Source organism: Helianthus annuus, chromosome 7, assembly GCF_002127325.2.
Source record: "Helianthus annuus cultivar XRQ/B chromosome 7, HanXRQr2.0-SUNRISE, whole genome shotgun sequence".
NCBI lineage: Eukaryota > Viridiplantae > Streptophyta > Magnoliopsida > Asterales > Asteraceae > Helianthus > Helianthus annuus.
This window is the reverse complement of record NC_035439.2, coordinates 126,292,228-126,313,179: the sequence shown is the minus strand read 5'-3', so window position 1 is coordinate 126,313,179 and position 20,952 is coordinate 126,292,228. Positions and strand designations below refer to the sequence as shown.

The window sequence follows — 20,952 nt, the reverse complement described above, 5'->3', positions numbered from 1 at the left end:
TCTGAAGAAAAGAAATCCGTGACAAAAGACGAAGATGAAGTGAAAATTTCTGGTAAGAAACCAAGTTTGGTCTACAATAGATGTCCGCCTCCGGTCGAAAATGGATATTCGCCTCGAAATCCAAATTCAGAAAGAGTCAAAAAGGCAATTAACTTACAATGGGAGTCTGGGCCATCAGATAACTTGCCAGAAAATATTGATGTCACGTACACATCGTCCGACACTGATCATGAGTCAAAGTTGATAAAAAGTGTGGTCGATCAGGTGTTAGATAAAGATGACTGTGAGGAGTCAAAACAGGAGTACAAACCCGAGTCAAAGTCTGAGTCCGTTGCGTCAAAGCCAACAATCTAAAAGGACAAACGGATTTATGATAAAGAGTTTTTGCTATCAAAATCTAATTTGAATGACGAACCGGTCAAAGTAGCATATACTTTGAAAGATTCTGACAAATTATATTCTGATGAAATTTTTCCAATAAGAAGTGTTAAATTTGAAATGATTAACAAGGTTTCCAAATTACAGAAATTAATATTTCTGAAATAAAAGATTTAAATCTTTCTTGAAAACCTAAACAATACACTTCAAGAAACCAACAAAGAATTAACAAGAAAATGGGTTACAATTGTGGTTACAGTTTTCAAAAGAAACCAAACCATAATCGTAATTTCAAAAAGAAAGGTCTTGAATTTAATCAACCGAAAAATTATAAAAATGAAAAAGTTTATAAACCAAAAACTGTGTTTATTTCAGGGAAAACGATAGAGGCTGAGAAAGAGCAAGCATTCAGAAAGCAGACAAATCAAGAATTCCTTGCAAAGAAGCAACAAGAGCTGAAGAAGAATGTTGTTCAGAAGAAGATTGAAACGAGAACCTGTTTTCAGTGTAAAACTGCTGGTCATGTTGCTAGAAATTGTCCGAAAACATTCAAACCAAAACAAGAAGTCTCTGGTAAACTAAAAGAGAAAGTTGTTGAGAAAACTGAACTTTCAACTCGAAAATTTACAGGCTTTGAAAATTCAACCTTTGAGGTGGGAGAATGTTCAAAGAATGTTTTAAAAAGAAAAGAAAAATTAAAAAATCAAAAATGGGTTGTTAAAGGTTCAGGTAACAGTTCTGGTGATGAATCTGATTCCACAAAATCAGAGGAGCCACATGTTGAAAGAAAGGTTGAAAGATCAGTTCCAACTGTGAATGATGAAAATTTTCCACCTTTGCGTGCTGAAAATTTTATGAAGAAAGTTGGAAAAGTGGAAATTTCAAATCAATTTTATTCTGACAAGAAGAAATTTGATGTTAAAAAGACTTTCAACGGAAATGTGAAACACATTTTTGGCAAAATGGGCAATGGTAAGGCCAAAAGTGTCAAAGAATTTTATGCTGCCAAAAGAAGTGTTCACAAGTTTATTGAAAGTAATGATGAAGAAGAGATTGTTACACCCAAGGCTGGTCAGGCTTAGGTGGATATATTCTTCAAAGAATAGAAACCTGACTTGCCGGCGCTCCCAAGTTGGTAATCGTGGAGCATGAATCGGCATCTTTCTCTAAAATTGAATTTTGAGAAATGTGAATTGCCGGAACTCCCAGGTAGGTAAGTGTGGAGTAGGAATCGGCACCTTGAGAATTCAACCGACAAGAGGGTAATTGGTTGAAAAACAGGTTTGAGATGTTTGATCCTACAAGTGATTCAATCATCGATTTTACAAGTGGTTAATCAATGTCATTAAGTTAAACTTGATTTAACTATTATTCAAAAGTTTTGATAAACAATGTGATGAAATGACCCAAAACCTACAAGTGGTTGATAAACGAACTTATTTTCCGGAAAAACCATTCTGATTAAAACAAACTTAAGTGTTTTGAAATCTTAATGGGAAAATAGTTTGTTGAGAGGGGGAGTTCTGATTGTTTATGCCAAGCGGATGGAGAATTGAAGCGATTCATATCAGTTGTCATGTTCTGTATAGTTTGTTTTTCAATTTCTTTAAATGTTTTTGAATTTTAGGGGGAGTAAGAAATTTTCAGAAAATCTAAAAACAATAGAAAATCTGAAAAAAGACAAAAACATGATAAAATGAAAAATGAGTTTTTGTTGCATAAAAGAGGAAATGATAGTACATCAGTGGGCTATCACAACACGCTAAAAGAAATGAAAAGTCAAAATGTGATAAACAATCTCACTGCGGATGTGTCAGTAGGTTTTTACACATTTAGTAAATTGTGACGAGATATAAACCTAAAAATTCAAACTTGTTTATCTCGTGGGGAACAACTTCTTGGATATATGGGTAACCCCTGAAATCTTGTTTGAAAGGTCCCTTATTCTGAGATACTAGGTCTTTATGCTCAGTGATATCTGGGGTATTATACCGGGACTTCTGCTGTATGGAAATACTGACCTAGTCCCCTTGTAATGCTTTCTGCAAGTTGCTTAAAACATAGCAAAAGCCCTCAGCAATTATGATTAAACAATAAAATTGATAATCATTGCTATTGAAGAAAAGATCCTCTAAAGGGGACACACCGAAAGTCGAAGCCGTCATCTCTTTGCGTATACGGAAGTATCGACCTGAGCTCTCACGGCCCTCGCAATTTAACCCCTTTACAGATCTCATTTGTGGTATACTCACCTGTAAGACTGAATATTGGGATCTGGATACAGGAGTATATTCAAGTGGTGGGACACGCGAATAAGTTTAAATAATTAAGACACTAATAGCGTATATCGAAATAGTTGAACGTTGTGTGAAAATTTAAGAGGACAAACATACTGACAATCTAGGTGAATTGTTTAGAACTTAAAATTAAATCAAGCTTAACGGTGTTAGTGATATGTCTCAAAAACTGATATGATCCTCTTGCACAAACTCACAAAAATATTGACTGTAAATATTTCATTTCTGCATTTACTTTCGCTTAAAAATCCAAAAAGAGTTTAGTGTGTTTTAGCATAAATTTTTTAAAAAAAAAATCCAAAAAGATTTTCGACAACTAGTGTTGAAAAGCTGATTTTCAAAATCTCAAAGTGCTAAACATGAAGAACAGGTTTGGGAGAGAGTGTATGAAGATGGTATGTTTACAAATGGTTTTCAAAGAACAAATCATTTTAGATATTATCTGAAATAGTTTCTAAATTTTTAAAGATTTAATCATTTTGAAACTTATGTGTTGGGTAGAGATTATGCAGGTAACCTGAGCTAGAAAAGAGCCAGATTACGATCCTAGAATGAATCTGTGAATTCCAGACTATGATCCCAGTAAATTGAGAAGGGGAGTCGGAAGGCAAAGTTGAAGAAGCAGTAAGAACCAGTGATGATTCTGGTATTACTGATGCTGATCAAGTTTAAAGATTCAACATTCGAGGAAGAGGAGTTTGTTGCTGATAAAGACTGAAGGATGACAACCGAAGACTCGACACTGAAGACTCTGTCAACATCCGAGGGGGAGTTTGTTGGTGCATCCGTCTGTCGCCTACGTCTTGTATCGAGTCTTGTATCGTATAAGATAGAACAGGGCACGGAATCCTAGAAATTGTTCTTAGGAAGTGATTCCGCTCCAAATGACATTTTGTCATTTGGAGCGAAACCCCATAGAATTTTGATTCCGCTCGAAATGTCCTAGGTCTTGATTCCGCCCAAAAGTGTTTGTATTGCTGATTTCGCCCGAAATGTAAACAATCTGACTCCGCTCCTGATGTTCTTGCATGTTGGAGCGAAATCAGAACCACTATATATAGTGATGTCTTAGGAGCGAAATCACATAGTTCATAGGGTCATTATCTTCCGGTGAGCCACGAAGTGCTGCCGAAGTGTGGTCAGAGCTTGTAATCGTTTTAGTGATCAATAAAACAACAGTTAAAAGTGAATACGGCTGAGATTGCACCAAAACATTAGTTTCCGCCTCTTGTTTTGGACAGGAACTCTTCTGATCGACTCATCCGGGTCCGAAAACGATCCTACAGTACTATCGTCGTTAAGGCAGGTAGACAGCATTCCATGTGTAAACATAACAAACAAGCATTCATTAAGTCAAGTAATACATGCGGTAACGGTTAGCGTTAAAAGTATTGCGTAGTGTGTTCGATTGTGATTTTGTATAAGTAACGTATGTAACACCCAAAAGTGCATAAAGCAAAAAGGGATCGAGTATACTCACAGCGGTTGGATGGATTGAAGGGAGCGCTTGAGAGTAAGATTAGACTGAATAGTTCGATAGAATAACGATAAGTGACGCGTAAAACGAGGATAAGTTTTGGTGGGTTGAACAGTGGGTCGATCGGACAGCTAATCGTGCGAGTGACTGACCGTTCGGACGGTTGTCCGTTCGGACGGTTGTCCGATCGGATGGTCGTTCGAGTGGATTGTTTCTTCCTTTAGGAAGGATGTGTTTGTGTAAGATGGTTTGACTTTTGAAGTTTTTGTTGTAGCATTTGAAAACAATGAAGTGTTTCTACCTTTCAGGTCGGTCGATCGGACAGTCGTTCGATCGGCCTGTAATCCGATCGGTTAGACACTTTAGTGGGAACAAGTTCACAGCAGAATGTCACTCGATCGGACAACAGTTTGATCGAGTGGCATCCTTAGTGCCTTGAACATGTTGAAAAATCAATTAAGTGTTAAAGCCTAAGTATCTCATGATCCGAAGAGTAATCCGATCGGATGGTAGTCCGATCGGGCAGCAGTTCTTTCAATACTCAAACTTCTAAGATTAGGAAAAGTGATTAAGTGTGGGACCCATAGTGCAAGCCGTTCGGCTGATCGGTAGATCGGGTGGCTGTCCGTTCGAACAGCAGTCCGATCGGACGGCACCTCATCCTGGTCGTCCTGTTCGTCTCACACTTGGTTGTCTTGATTGTTTGTCGTTTTGTCGAGGCATTTTGATGATGTGTAAAACAACTATAACCTTGTCACTACCTGGTGTTCCTGATCGGACAGGAATCACCTAGATCCGGTCAGTTAACTTTTCGTGACGGTGTTCCATGTTTAACCCGAAATCGGTAAACCTCGTGGCTAGAATCCAGATCTTGAGCCACACAACCACAAGAATGAGTAGTATGTCGACACAAGGTCTGATTCCACCGATTTTAAGTGCATTGAGTGTAAAAGAATGAGAAAACTTGTGGTTATTTCTTTCAACTCTTTTATCCTTTTGAAAATGTTCAGATCTATGCGAGATCGTTGTGAAATCATGTGGAAATCCTTCAGATCTGAGTTATTCTTGGTGGAATGAGGTCAAACCTTGAAGTCCATAAGAACTTCTTGATGACGTCACCCTAGAATACCCCAAATCTTGATGATTTCACGGTTAAAAGTTGAGATTTAAAAGATAGAAAGGTGTATGAGTGCGTGTAGATTAAGAAAGTACAAGATATAGGATGAGATCTTACCGGAATTGAGAGAAATCTGAGAAAAGGTGAGGAGGGCATGCTGTTCGGTCAGAGAGTTTCCAGAAATGGAAAGTGTGAAAGTGACATGGGTATTTATAGGATTCCAAAAGAGGAAAGGGCTGGCCGATCGGTCAGCAGCTCGATCGGACAGCCTGTCCGATCGGACAGCAGTCCGAACGGACGGCTGGTCGATCGGCTGGTGGCCTGATCGGTCAGTCCCCTGTTTCGAGTGTTCGGTGCAACGAGTTTTGCTGTTTCGATTTCCATTGCGAGCGTTGCAATGCGATAGAGTTTCCTTGTCAAATTACTTTTAATCCCAACTACTCATATCGCGCGCTGTCTCTTCTCCACTAATCATCATACTATATCTACATACAATCATCCTTATTTCGTATTCGGTTTGCGATTTCGATTCGATTGCGATTGAGTTCGATTGCATTTCGATTGATCACCACACGTTATATAAATAAACATGCACAAGTAACACATAAGGCACACACATACGTATATAATTACTAAAATGCGAAATTCGAGTTTGCGAGTGCGATGTTGATTAGATTAGATTGATTAGCGTTTAGTTAACTTTATCGCATTGTTACTTCCTACCATTCACAGTCGTAAAGCGATTCGTAGCGATAAATATTCGATTACTTCGATTGTAATTAATTACTCCACATAATACAACTAACGTAAAACATAAAATAGACTAACTACAGTCAAAGAAGTCAAAACAGGGATTGAGCAAGGAGTGGCAGATCGCAATTAGCGATCTTTTCTTCCTTTGACTTCAATCTTAACTTTGACTTTGACTTTCGAAACACTGGGGTGTTACAATATATGCTTAGTTAATCTGTGTATCTACGTGTTTACGTAATTGTATGTATATGTAAGATTGATTTGGTGAGATGATGCATGTATGCATTTTCTTGTAGAAACTAAGTAGAATGGATATATAGAAATAATGACATAGTCGTAACCCTAAGTTTTATTGATGGAGTGAAAGATTTCTTAGATTTTGTCTATTTCACTGTAAAAGTATGTTGAGAAAAAGGAAACTGCTTACAGGAATAGATTATTATTTGATACCCTTGTATAAACGCGATTTCATGCCTAATAATAATATGTGGTAGAACCATGGTGAAGAAAGGCATTTTACGACTCATTATCTGGTTCATGCTTCTAATTTGATAGACAATGATGTTGATGACTACACTTCAATGGTTATGAATAACATAGCGTGGATGTATGAATTGCTCATCTATATGCTAATGATGCATTTTGGATGAAGTAAAAGAAACATGGTTCCCTAAATGGCTCAAAAACATGTACGACAATTTTAGAAACTACAAACCCTAACTCATATATGTTTATTAACTAATTCGGGTATTTTCTTTATTTCTAACTTAATCATGACAAAGTTGAGTCAAGTAATTAGTTGAATACTATAGCACACATACACTCGCTCTGTTACGTCGCATAAGTTGGATACAACTTCCATACACGTTGTTGAACAATCCAACCGTAATGGTGGTGTATGCGTGAAGGGACGTAATACAAGTAATAGTATGTGTTCATTTTGAAAAAAACGTCTTGAGTTAAATCTCAAACAAAAAAAAACAAGAAATATTTTGTGTAATTTAAAAGTGAATATGATACAATCATATTCACAGTTTAAAAAAAACAATAAAAAAATACTATTGGGTATCAATTTTGAAGTTCTGAAAACAATTAAGAAAGTTGACCAAGTGTAGAAGACTCTCTTGTAAAATGGGCCCCACATATCAACTGGCTTTGTACATATATATAACCTTCACGATATATGCACAACAACGCATAAGAAGGAGAGAGCTCCAAACAAAGTCCAAAGTTAGCAATGGCTGAACCCTTTGTGACTGATAATAATTTCGTCAAGAAAAATGGAGTTTTCAAGGTTTCAATGTGTGGTGGCGCTCAAGAACTCGAACAGATATCGAGAGATGGCAGCCAATACAGTTTAACCACCGGGATCTTACCGTCTCTAGGTGCCAGTAGCAATCGACGTGTTAAACTTCGCAACTTCATCATCTCCCCTTATGATCGCCGTTACAGGTAAATTTTTTTTGAACGGCAAATTTCTTTTATTCTCTGCTGTTTTGGGACTCGAACCCAACACCTTCCCTCCCATAGCGTTTACGTTGCCTTTACCAATGAACCATCACCCAATTGATTCCGTTAGGCATATACATACAAACATAGACACACACATATATATATACACGTGTGTGTGCGCACGCGTGTTTTTACATACATGCATGTTTATGTGTTTTCATATATGTTCGTTCACATGGTAAAACGAATGACTCACTAACAATTCTATCCATCAGCATTCTGTCGGTGAATTATTTTTCAAAGAGGCGGTGATGCAGAGACTTGATAGCACACAACCGCAAATAGCAGTAGTAATAATAATTTGAGTAAATTACGATTTTGACCCACGTGGTTATATCACTTTTACCCTTTTAGCCTAAATTTTTTTTTAACATCTGAGTGCTCAACGCCTTTTTTTCTAACCCTTTTGGCCCCTAATGTCTTTTTTTTTTCTAATCTTTTTGGCCTCTAAAATTTAATGGATGTGGTTAATGTTAGGGGCCAAAAGGGTTGAAAAAAAAACGTTGAGGGCTCAAATGTTAAAAAAAAAAAAAATTAGGCTAAAAGGGTAAAAGTGATATAACCACAGGGGTCAAAATCGCAATTTACTCTAATAATAATAAAAAAATAATACGAAGAAAATCTCTCTCTGGTCTGAATTGTTATTATTTTAAAAAATTTTATTACAGAGAGAGAAAACATTTAATTGTTGTTTTTAAAACAGTTGAGAATCTTGATTGATTTTTGAAAATATTGTATTTACATCTGAATATAAGATTATTTATTTTAGTAGCGATATTTTATTTATATTTTGGAATTTGATTTGTGTGCTAAACTTTAATTGTATGATATCAATTTTGAAATATAACATGCTTTTTAATAAAAGTAAAACAAGACAAGTTTATTGGGGTATCTTTTATTATTGGACGGATATATTTATAGATTCTGTTGGCTTTTTGGTCTTGTAAATTCACAAGAGGTGTTAGGAATATTTGGCTGGTTTTGGATGGTTCATACAATTCTATGGATGCATTAATTACTATCATTTATATATGTATAATATTTATATATTTACATTCACACATTCGAATCAAGTTTAAGCATACTTTCCATGTATTAAATTTAAAGCTAAATGTACACATTTATGTGATTACCTTTATCGGGAGGTTCAATTAAAAACACCTAATTAAAGTGAAAACTTGAAAACTAATTAAAAAAAACATGCCAATTTTTTTTACAAATTTTTGCTACTTTTTATATATAAAAAAAAAAAACTTTTTTTCAAAAAAAAAAACTTATACTGCACCTATGCAGTATTTTTTTTTTTTTTGAAATTTTTTTATATATAAAAAGTCGCAAAAATTTATAAAAAAATTGTAAAAAAAATTGTATGTTTTTTAGGCTTTTTAGTTAGTTTTCAAGTTTTCATAATAAAAGGAGTTTTCGTTTGAACCCTCCCCTACCTTTATAAAAGGTTCTCTCTGTGTGTATATATATATATACTATTTAAGCAGATTTTTTATCTCAGTTTTGAGATGAGTTATTATTATGAATTGAATATAGTTTTTTTTTTTAAAAGTGAACTTCATTAACAAAACAAAGCTACCTCAAACCGAGGCAGTCACCGCTACAACAACTACAAATTTACACCAATCATTCCACGAAGTCAAAATACCCCTATTTCTATTCCACGAATTGAATATAGTTTAATTAGCTGAAATTGATGGAAAAAGAAATGAGTAATGGTCGCTTTTAAATTTTGACAAATTTTGATAGATAATAATGATTTTGCTAAACGTTTCCTCCAAATATCTGTACCTGTAATAGATAATATGATTTTGCTAAACGTTTCCTCTAAATATCTGTACCTGTAAACTGTAGTGGAATCTTTTAAGCATTCTAGAAAAGACATACCATTTAATTTTCTCTTCTATTTATTAATTTGGTTCAGATTACCTGCAACAATTAAACACCTCTTTCTTGTACGTTTTCCTGAGAACCCTATGATTATTTATCATCTTATACTTCCACCAATCCAAGTGTATCTTGGTTCTATCGATATTATATATACGTGTGTATATATAATACATACATATAATAAGTAGTTTTTTTTTTTTTTTTTGAACAATCAACAAAAGTCTGATCACCCGAGTAAACCCAATGGCAAAAGGTCACTTACGCCCGCAAACACAGACGGCGCTGATGACCCGGTCCACCACCATTCCAGAGGAAACTCGCTGCCCATAGGCCACTGTGGTAAAACCTTGGCTCACCTCAAATTATATATTTATTTTTGCTCCGAGTGACCTCCACTTTGGAAAGTCAAGGAGCTGCCAACACACTGGCTACATATAATTGATGCCCTTGTCCCAACCAATCAAATCTTGCCATGTTAAAAATCTTAAAAACTACCCTTAAGTCACAAAACACTGGCGGCGCCTTGTCATAATTTTTTTTAATTCTAATAAAGTCAAGTAAACATTATAATTTAACATAAAAATTAAACATTACATAATTCAACATAAAAATTAAAATTACATAATTCACCAAAAAAATTAAACAAACATCCTTATAATTTGCCGCGCCAAAACGTGTTTAAAGTGAGGGGCGTACGTATGTTTGTACTCCACAACGGCCACTGGAATAACGTCAACTTCCGTGACTCACCGTCAGCATTTTCCACATTGTTGAAGAGCACATCAAATCTTGCACTTTTCCCCGGATATCCATGAAACGTGAATAAAGTTCATCCTTGTTTCTGTTGCTCTCACCAACTTGAATACAAAACTGTTGGAAACCCCTGTCCCAAAACGTAGCTGTTCGACTAGGAGGGCGCTTCATCATGAAGGGTTGAGAGCCAAGATGTAGCCAACGTAATCTCTTCTTCTTCGGTCCATGGTATCCTTGCCATTTGATATATATATTTTTTTTTTTTTAGAGAGAAATAACGTGAAAATTAACAGAGTTTTGTGTGGTAAAAAGTTGGAATGGGTTGGATTAAAATAGAGGGAGTTATTTGGTTTTTTGAATTTGATTAAAAAAAGCAACAGTCATAATTAATTACCTCGCAAACCACACCTAGTTCACGGGTTTTCTTCCCCGTTCAAACAACCCGCCAGCCCTACTCTTAAGGGTGGCGGCGGTGTTGTGGGACCATAACAAACCCGGAGAGGGTATCCGCAAAGTGGCAATGTTGAAACTTGTTTAAGAATCGTCAAAGTTGGAAATTTTATTATTTTAGCTTGTTATTTTAAAAAGGTATAGCAATTCCTTTTACACTACTAGTAAGATGGTCTCAAATTATTATTTTTATGTCCAATATGTATGCCTTTAATTTTCGTGTTGTTCTTCTCAGTGTTTTTTTGGTTTTACAATTCATACTTGTATGTTAATATTTATTTTTACTGTAACTGAATTGAAATGTTTCAGGATGTGGGAGACATATCTAGTTGCATTGGTGTTGTATACGGCATGGGTGTCCCCATTCGAATTGGGTTTCTTAGAAAGACCCGAGAGACCACTCTCGGTCATTGACAACATTGTCAACGGGTTCTTTGCCGTCGATATCATCCTCACTTTCTTCGTAGCTTACCTAGATAAAAGTACCTATCTTCTTGTGGATGACCGGAAAAAGATTGCTTGGAGATATACATGCACTTGGTTGGTATTTGATGTCGTATCCACCATTCCTTCGGAACTAGCTCACCATTTATCAGCTCGATCGACTTTGCCATCCTATGGATTATTCAACATGTTTAGATTATGGCGTTTGCGCAGAGTTAGCGCTATGTTTGCCAGGTACAACTTCCATTAACGTTACTGAAATGATGTCGGGTCAAACACAAATATAAATTATCTAACAGACAGGTCAAAAGTTAAAGTTGTCGCACAAAAAGTATTTCGGGTCAACCTATTTCAACTCATGACTAATCTCTTTTCCTCTTGGGAACAGGCTCGAGAAAGATAAGAACTTCAACTATTTTTGGGTTCGATGCGCCAAGCTTATTTTTGTAAGTCCTAAAAATGTGATTATATACATATATTTGTGTTTATATAAAACAAGTTTTGAAGTAAAACTAACATAGTGTAAATGATTATATATAACAGGTGACCCTGTTTGCGGTACACTGTGCTGGATGTTTCTACTATTATCTTGCTGCGACATATCCACATCCGAAGGATACTTGGATTGGGTATGATAACGAAAATTTCAAAGACGATAATTTAGGGGTTCTTTACGTGACATCCATGTACTGGTCAATCACGACTCTCACGACTGTTGGATATGGTGATTTGCACGCTCAAAACAAAAGAGAGATGATATTTGTCATATGCTACATGCTTTTCAACCTCGGATTGACATCCTATCTCATAGGAAACATGACCAATTTGGTTGTCCATGGCACCAGTAAAACAAGACACTTTGTAAGTGTACTTGTTCTTATGTTCAAAGTTGTAACCGCCCAATCCGAGCTAAATCGGTTGGTTTAGCTAGGTTAGGAGTGAACTGGTCCGATTATGGTTTGGAGCCTGCCAAGTATACCAAACTTGCCTAGATTTAAAAAGATCTTTATAATTTTAATAAAATATTAAAATAAACTAGTTTTTTCTCACTAACAATTATAATTCATTATACGTATAACGGTATAACTACTTTTGTTATAATATGTATTGCTTGTTAGTTTAACCAAGCTCAAGGCTATTAAGTTGTTTTTTTTAGTACTTGTAAGGTAAAATGTCTAGTATTCTTTTGTAGGCCTACCATTTTATAAAACGTTCGAAAATCTAATGGGTCGTGTAAAAAAACCCAACCATGTCCAACAAAACTAAATAGTTTTGGACGGTTCAGTTTAGTTTCTCCAAAAACCGTAGTTACTGGTTTGGCCAAGAAATTCCAACAAAACCAACTTATCTGGACCATAAACATCCCTAGTTTTTGAATCTTAGTGTTTTTATAAACATTTGATTAATTGGTTATAATGTTATCTAAAACTAGCGCGACACAATTCAAGCGGCCTCGAGTTTTGCGCATCGGAACCAGTTGCCGGGTCGGTTGCAAGAACAAATGCTGGCACATTTGTGTTTGAAGTTTAGAACTGACTCAGAAGGACTTCAACAACAAGAGACTATTGATGCACTTCCGAAAGCCATTCGGTCAAGCATTTCTCATTACCTTTTCTATTCACTTCTTGATAGGGCCTATTTGTTTCATGGTGTCTCCAATGATGTCCTCTTTCAGCTGGTATCTTCCATCACTTTATTTACAAAACTGCCATCTCTTTTTTAAATTAACATATAAACTTGTTCTGACTTAATGTATAAATATATATTTTAAGGTTTCAGAAATGAAAGCTGAATACTTTCCTCCAAAGGAAGATGTTATCTTGCAGAATGAAGCACCTACAGATTTCTACATACTTGTTACAGGAGCAGTGGTTAGTGTTTTAAGTTCTTAATAAAAAAAATATATTAAAAGAGTCTAAAGTTATCTTATATATAATTTATAACTCTTTTTTTTTTAAATTGATCAGGAACTGATTGTTATGAAGAATGGAGTCGAGCAGGTCGTAGGTGAAGCGAAACGCGGTGATCTTTGTGGTGAAATCGGAGTTCTTTGTTATAGACCTCAACTTTTCACAGTGCGAACCAAAAGGCTAAGCCAGTTACTAAGGCTAAACCGCACCACGTTCTTGAACATCGTTCAAGCCAATGTCGGTGATGGGACCATTATCATGGACAATCTCCTCGAGGTTTAAGTTTTCCCATCTCAGGGTTTATTGTTTATATAGTTGTTTAGCATGATTTATAATCTAAAACACTGTCGGTTTTTGGTTTGGTTTGGTTTTGTCAGCATTTGAAAAACTTAAATGATCCGCTTATGGAAGGAGTGTTGATAGAGACAGAGAAAATGTTGGCGCATGGCAGGATGGACTTGCCGCTAAGCCTGTGCTTTGCTACTCGCAGAGGAGATGACCTTTTGTTGCACAAGTTGTTGAAGAAAGGTCTTGACCCGAATGAATCGGACAATAATAATAGAACCGCGTTGGTATGGATGTTGAACATTTTCACATATTCGAGTGCATATGAATCTTTGCTGCTAAATTAACATGTATGTGTTTTGTGTTGTTCTCAGCACATAGCAGCATCAAAAGGAAGTGACAACTGTGTGCTTTTGCTGCTAGACTATGGAGCAGATCCCAATTTCATAGGTGATTCTTTTTTCTTCATTTGATTGAATGAAAATAAAAGCCTACTTTTCACTTGACAAGTTATTGTGCATTGACCTATACAGATTCAGAAGGCAATGTTCCATTGTGGGAGGCTATAATAGGTAACCATGAGACGGTGGTCGGACTTTTAGCAGATAACGGTGCCACCCTGTCGTATGGTGATGCAGGCCAGTATTCTTGCTTTGCAGCTGAGCAAAACAACTTAGATCTGATAAAGAAAATTATTCGGTATGGAGGAGATGTCACTCGTGGCAGAAACGACGGAACAACGGCCCTTCACGTTGCAGTCTGCGAAGGTAACATCGAGATGGTGAAACTTCTATTAGATCAAGGAGCCAACATCGACCAACAGGATCATCACGGTTGGACCCCCCGAAACTTGGCTGACCAACAAGGACATGAGGATATAAAAACTTTATTCCTCTCTGTTAAGGTTCCTGAAGACCACTCGTTCACCCAACCACCACTCCTCGTCTCGATTCCTGAGGAGAAACGCGTGAGGTTTCTTGGAAGGTTTAAAAGCGAGCCAACAATTACTCGGCCCGGCCCCCAGGATTCAGATGAAGGATCTTGGAGCCGGTCACGCAGGAGACGAACAACTGATAGTTTCCATAATTCACTTTTTGGGATAATGTCAACTGCTCGAGAGGGTGAGACCGGTATTGACTTGGTGTCACCAAGGCCTAAAAGCATAATGGATGGAGTTGTCGGGCGGGAGAATCCCAGTAGGGTGGTTGTAAGTTGTCCGGAGAAAGGAGACGTTGCAGGGAAACTTGTTTTTATCCCGAGAAGCTTTCAGGAACTACTGGAGATCGGCGTGAAGAAGTACGGTTTTCTGGCGTCAAAGGTTGTAAACAAACAAGGGGCTGAAGTAGATGAAATAGAAGTAGTTAGCGATGGTGATCATTTGATATTTGTTAGTGATTCAAGGCCAACGGTTGAGGAATCAAATTAGCAAGAGTAACAACATCAGTTCTAATCTCTGTATTTGTTTCGGTTTCTAACTAATTTCAAGCAGAAGCAATTATATAGATCTTTAACTTTCTTCCTGATATAAATGGGTTGCAGAAGCAATTATATAGATCTTTAACTTTCTTCCTGATATAAACGGGTTGCTTTTGGGTCAACCTGGTGGGTTCATGGGTTGACCCATTGAATTTTATAGCTACATTTGTTTAAAATGTATTTTGTGTGATAACTTAAACTGATTAGGTGGTTTATGTCAATATTAAAAGATAAAGGAAAAATGAGCATTCAAGTTTTATAGTTTACATACATTATATATTTGGTTGTAAACATGCAATTTTAGAGTTCAATGAGTGGTGTTGGTGACAACGCGCTAAAATCAGACTGCATTGGGGTTCATGTGTCTTGACTCGATTTCAAGTTGTGTCATGTTCGGTTCATGTCATATTTTCAGGTTTGTGTTGGTTACCACCTGCATACACGACCTATTTAAAGCTACATATTGTAAGGCGGCAAAAAGAACACAAACAACTTTAAAAGATGATATATGTATGTAACTATGTATATATATGTGTATGTGTGTATATATATATATGTGTGTGTGTGTGCGGGGGAAGGATCAAATACAAAACAATCTTAACGTAGGACGTGTAGGAAACTGGGTCAAACGAACTCCGATTAACCTCATTCTAGCGGCGTTGGAACCGACTCGTTGAATCCTATTCATATGTATATATATATGTAGAGAGAGAGAGAGAGGAAGGTTAACGTACATTACGGCTTAACGTACATCACGTACGACAGGTAATTACGCACGTTCTTTTTAAAATCACGCACGTTATAATTCAAAAATCCAAAATCACGCATGTTGAAACACAATAATCACGCATATTGAAAACATTAATCACGCATGTTATAGAACAAATCACGCACGTTGTTGTACGTGAAGTACGTTAAGCCGTAATGTACGATATATATTTTCTATATATATATATGGTTTAGTTTTTAGGGTTTATAATTTGTCTTTTAGTGTTTAGCTTTAGGGGTTAGCATTAGTATTTAGGGTTTAGTGTTTAGGATTTAACCTTAGGGTTTAGCTTATGTTTTAGCCTTTAGGGTTTAGCTCTTAGGGTTTATAGTTTAGATTTTATGGTTTAGCTTTAGGGTTTAGAATTTGGGTTTAGGGTTTAGGGTTTCTTGTTAGGTTTCGACGAGCTGGTTACAACGGCGCTGGAATGAGCTCAATCGGAGTTCGTTTGACCCGGTTTCCTACATTTCATATATATGCGTTAATAGACTCGACCTATATAGCTTCATATATAAGCACACATATTTCAAGAAGTGTTCCTATTATTATATATCTGGTATTTAACCCGCATTTCCATGAGAAATTACAAAAGCTTGAGCATCTTTAGGCGCTGCATATGTTCGCGATCGAGTTTTGGAGGGGTATAACGACCATGAAGATCCTCCACCACATACTCCTACACGAGTTGAAAAAAATGGAAACAATCTAAGTTCTTATTTCAGCACGTTTGACTCGTTTCCTTTCCAGCTAACATATTTATTATATTTTACCTGTTTGACCCGTTTTAGATAGAGCATAGCAACCTACCAAAAAGACAACGAGAGTGATAATAGATACCTGTGTTAGTTCTCTTTTGGTGAGGATGTGGTAGTGTCTTTTGCCAAATTCTTTGGATAGCCATGGTAGCAGCAAGAAAGCCGTAGGCAATACCAAGAATGACAAAAATAACCACAAAAACGATAACAAGACCAAAACATGCTTCCATCGAGGAAGGAAAACAGTACACACAGTTCTGGCAGCCAGCCATACGCGGATCATTGTTGAAAGATGAACAATGCAGAAGCAGCCCGAAAAACCCAATCAGCACAAAGAAGAAAAGGACCCCTGTAAAAGTAAATTTTAACTGATTGAGAAGGCTGTGTGCATTAAATATATGCTTTGTGAGAATTTCCACCATTTCTTTTCTAGATCTTTATGTTACCCGTTAAAAAATGAAAAAGACCTGAACCGACCTGATCATAAAATGTCCTTTACTGCATCCCAGTGAACTTTCTTACAAGTTATATTTATTAATATCATTTTTTTATAAGCTGATTCATGGGATGTGCCCATTCATGGGTTGGTTAGGATCGACAACACAACGGCAGTAGAAAAGTGGAGAAGAAATTCCCTTCTGAAGATGCAACAATTATCTGTCTACATTTATGTCTAAAAACACTTGTATAATCATTTACACAACCCGAAAAAAAGATCCCAGACATGAGAGGCTATTTTGTCATCCACATTCTCATCAAGTTGATAAAAAGAGTGATTTTTGCAGCGTCATATACTGAGAAAGACATGTTAGATGGTAACTATACAAAGTAACACATGTGGCTTTGAATCCTAGATTCATCACTGATCAAAGTCTATATCCACGTATCCCCAAAATAATAATCCAAGCATGAATGGATGTCATGCGTTATAATGTATTTGACCTTTTTATTACCGTCCTTTTAAAGAATGCGATGGGATACATTTAAAAAAAAAGACAACCTAACTATTGACATGAGCACTAAATAATCTCACTACTTTAAGTTTCCTACTATATTTAGCACACACGGTTGTATGTTTGCATATAAAGAAAAATGTACCTATGCAATGGTAGAATGGTATAGGATGCATTGACAATATATGTTCCCAGTTGTCATTAATAGAAGTTCTGAAAGACCCATCTTTGTCCACAATGTATGCAAGACCTCCCATCAGCCCAATCGCCTGTATGAGTTAGACGTTTGATTACTTATAACGGCCAATAGTAGTAAGGTGTATAAAGATGCACAAACTGCATTTAAGATGATAATCGTAATACATTTATAGCATAGAAGAAGGGCCATTATACATTAGGATGATGGTGTTCCTTGGTTATCACAAAATATAACTCGTAATAACTTTATCCACATCAGAAAATTCAGATAACGCTTCCGGGTCGATTGCATCATTACTTGAAATCACCAAATCTATCATGCATGCATCGGTCAACAAAAAAAAATCCTTCTGTTGGTTCTTACGGCAATCTATGATCGATATGGTAAGCTACAATGAGAAGGTCTTTAATGATCGTTCACAAAAATGGAGGTGATTATAGAGATATTCAAGGCAAACGTTTCTTTGGCTCAAACACATGGCAAATATGCACCGTTTAGATTGGAACTCATGGCGTGATTTCAATTTCAAGTTATATGTATATGTGTTTTCTTTATTTTATCTAGCTGCTTGCTAGTTGTTTTCTTTTAATAAAAGTTCTCACCGTTTGTACAACCAGAAATACAAGGAAAACATCCCTTGCAACAAATAGCCTGAATTTTATCTTCCTCCAGGAGTTGTCTTTTAGCACAACAACTTGAAGGTGAAACTGAGCTTTGCAAGTTGTGCAATGAGAAAAGGCAAACCCTTCCTATTACAAGTAACACGTAAAAACTTTAAAAACTGGAATGGCTTATAATATACTGTTCCTGAAAGACATCATGGATATCAGTAGGCCTTACCTTAACAGATCGCCAATGATCAAGGCATAAACGATGCACAAACTGCTGGGTGCCTTTACACATGCATGGAGATATCAGATTATCATCTATGGTAAAAGAAAGAAAAATAATTTATGACAACGTAATAACTTAATCGGATCTAATTCTTACCATAAATGTCAGAAATTAAAAGCACAAAAGAATAGATACCAACACCACTATCCTGATATGGAATTAATTACGCCGTCAGCATTCAACGTGTTGTTGAAGTAAACTTTGTCGGATTCTTAGGTCGAAAGCACACGCTATTGAGACAAATGTTTATTACTTTTTTTACATCTTTACAAACATCTAAAATGCTAGCAGCATGATTAAAAACATAAATGAGAAATAGCTAATGCAGTTTCCAAGGAAATAAACATACTCTTAGCATTTTCTGGGGAAGATCTTCTGTGATCAATCATCAAGTCGGCATATTTAGCTTTAAAACACAATTATTAAAACTGCCAATGCGGTCACAAAATGTAGTATCCCAATACCCTTTGAACCTTCTTTGTATGAATCTTACTCAAAAGACCATGACTAGCAAAACAAGTACTGAGTAGCCATTAATAAGTTAAGGTGAAGGTATTGTATCTCTCTCTCTCAACTTATTATACTTGCATCACCACATCACATTCACAGCCAATTAGCTGCAACATAATCATATACTTTTCACGGAAAACTCAAGGTACTTTCAGTTAAGTGAGTCTTGTTTTTACATGACTGCATTACCATTTTCATCTGCAGGCTAACAACTGAGTTTTCGGAAGTTATACAATCAGCATTCTACCATGTGAATTCAAGGGAAAATTTTAATATATAGGGAATTAACAAATTAATAACAATCAAAAGTCAAAGTGGCGAATCGGTATCAAACAAACACAAAACAATTATTTGGATAACCCCCAAACGTTTATTAGATCAGTAAAACTTCTCAAAAAGTTGATTACAGTGTCAAACCCTAACACGGTTTATATCTACTAACCCTAACTTGCTAGTCAAGAGATTGTCATAACTAATTATAACATTGCACGGAAACTAATCTAAGCTTAACTAACTTGTCAACTTAGATCTTCCATATACACCTATGTGCGGATACAGGTTCGCTATTTCCAACAAAGCTCAGGTCATTTTTCATCGATCACATGACGCAATCAACAATTATGACACGAATCAATAGAAACGACGATCAAATAACCAATGCAGATCCCTCCCTAGAGCAACCTTAATACACTATGTATGCAGCAGGTAACTCTAAATGATTTCAATCACACAATCACAAGTACATCAATCAGAGAAAACACATATTACATACACAAGCAGTTGAAGCAGATTATGGTTAAATAACATATCAAATATACAAATTATATGAATACAACATATGAACAAATTAAACTTTATAATTACTGAAAAACATAAGATCAACCTTCTTCTCCGTCGCATTCAAGACAAATACGACACGTGGCAACCGATCCAGCTTCAACGTCTTCACACTTCATCTCACTTGAATCCAAAACAGCAACGGCTGTGAATTCTGGTGAATCAGAGGCAACATTTTGGTGATTCTGAAGTAGAGGATCCGTATCGCTAGGGTTTACAGAACCGCTTTCTTCTAGCTAGATTTCTCCAGCCATTTTATCAATTTTTAACCTAGTTAATCGGTGGAACAACAAACAAATTGTAGATTGTTAAGCAAAGGATTGAATTCATCACACTGATGGAGCAATTGTAGTGTTGAGTTTATTATAGTGAGATTATTGAATGGTTAACAGAATGGTATGAAGAATTGGAGATACTATCGGTTATGGAAATTTGCAGGGATGTATTGGGGAAGAAGATGGTGATGGAAATGTATGATAATATCCACGTCAGCAACCGCCTACGAATCTATACTATATAATAAAAAAACCAATAAAGGGACACATGTCATTCATTGAAGCCATCAATTAAAAGATAATTATAAAATTAAATTTAATCTATACTATATAATAAAAGAAACCACTTTAGGGACACTTGTCAGCCATCTCTTATAGATAATTATAATTTTAGTTTAATCTCTTCTAATTAATTATAGATAAACTCTTAACTCATATAATGATTTTTTTAATAGGCAAATATTTATCAACTATATGTTTACACATGTAAATGTGGCTAAGGTGCTGTTTGTTTTTTCAGATGTAAAATGTCTGTAGTCTGCGGACCACATCTGCAGGCATCTGCAAGAGAAGATGTGGCCCAAATGTCTGCAGTCTACAAGGAGAAGAGGGTTTGTTTTTTTTTTCTTCAAAAACAACTTCACACACACCCAACACACACAAGAGTTTTCTCTGCTCTCTCTCTCTACAAACACTCTCTCTCTCTCTACAACCACCACCACCTTCACCACCACCATCACAATCGTCCGCCACCACTCCTCCACCGTCCACCTGCCACCACCACAACCAACAACCACCGCAAACCCTAGCCCCCACTCCAAGAACCCACCGCAAACCCTAACCCCCTGTCTCCTGCCGCGAAACCACCACCACCGCCGTCAGATCGAACCACCGCCGTCATCGTTCTCATCGTTCTCTCTCTCTCTGTCTCCTGCCGTCATCGTTCAAACCCTAGCCCCCTGTAACAAACCCTAGACCGTCATCGTTCGCAGACTACAAACGAGCAATAGAT

General features: G+C 36.4%; 2 protein-coding genes across 3 annotated transcripts; one reads left to right on the top strand and one right to left on the bottom strand.

Moving 5' to 3' along the window:
* Positions 1-7,205: 7,205 nt before the first annotated feature.
* LOC110868518 (potassium channel AKT1) lies at positions 7,206-14,778 on the top strand. Its single transcript, XM_022117698.2, has 10 exons — positions 7,206-7,474; positions 10,943-11,311; positions 11,466-11,523; positions 11,621-11,938; positions 12,510-12,755; positions 12,850-12,948; positions 13,045-13,263; positions 13,365-13,559; positions 13,647-13,722; positions 13,806-14,778. The coding sequence occupies exons 1-10, from the start codon at positions 7,260-7,262 to the stop codon at positions 14,696-14,698; spliced, it is 2,688 nt and encodes an 895-aa protein (XP_021973390.1). The 5' UTR covers positions 7,206-7,259; the 3' UTR covers positions 14,699-14,778.
* Positions 14,779-16,041: 1,263 nt separating this feature from the next.
* LOC110868519 lies at positions 16,042-20,144 on the bottom strand. 2 transcript variants are annotated; one of them, XM_022117699.1, is made up of 6 exons: positions 19,712-20,144; positions 18,265-18,350; positions 18,027-18,173; positions 17,371-17,494; positions 16,355-16,621; positions 16,042-16,193 (listed from the first exon to the last, which is right to left on the bottom strand). In XM_022117699.1, exons 1-6 carry the CDS (start codon positions 19,782-19,784, stop codon positions 16,078-16,080), a joined length of 813 nt encoding a protein of 270 aa, XP_021973391.1. In that variant the 5' UTR covers positions 19,785-20,144; the 3' UTR covers positions 16,042-16,077. The 2 variants fall into 2 exon arrangements, with proteins under 2 accessions (XP_021973391.1, XP_021973392.1); XM_022117700.1 differs by having other exon boundaries at positions 18,265-18,317.
* Positions 20,145-20,952: the final 808 nt, after the last annotated feature.

Excerpts from the sequence above, each read along its gene's own strand:
- LOC110868518 (XM_022117698.2), top strand. The coding sequence starts at position 7,260 with ATGGCTGAACCCTTTGTGACTGATAATAATTTCGTCAAGAAAAATGGA. Across the intron at positions 7,475-10,942 it reads CCTTATGATCGCCGTTACAG|GATGTGGGAGACATATCTAG; the intron begins GTAAATTTTTTT and ends GAAATGTTTCAG. Across the intron at positions 13,264-13,364 it reads TCATGGACAATCTCCTCGAG|CATTTGAAAAACTTAAATGA; the intron begins GTTTAAGTTTTC and ends TGGTTTTGTCAG.
- LOC110868519 (XM_022117699.1), bottom strand. The coding sequence starts at position 19,784 with ATGAAGTGTGAAGACGTTGAAGCTGGATCGGTTGCCACGTGTCGTATT. Across the intron at positions 16,622-17,370 it reads ACCATTCTACCATTGCATAG|GGGTCCTTTTCTTCTTTGTG; the intron begins GTACATTTTTCT and ends TTACTTTTACAG. Across the intron at positions 16,194-16,354 it reads CCAAAAGAGAACTAACACAG|GAGTATGTGGTGGAGGATCT; the intron begins GTATCTATTATC and ends CAACTCGTGTAG.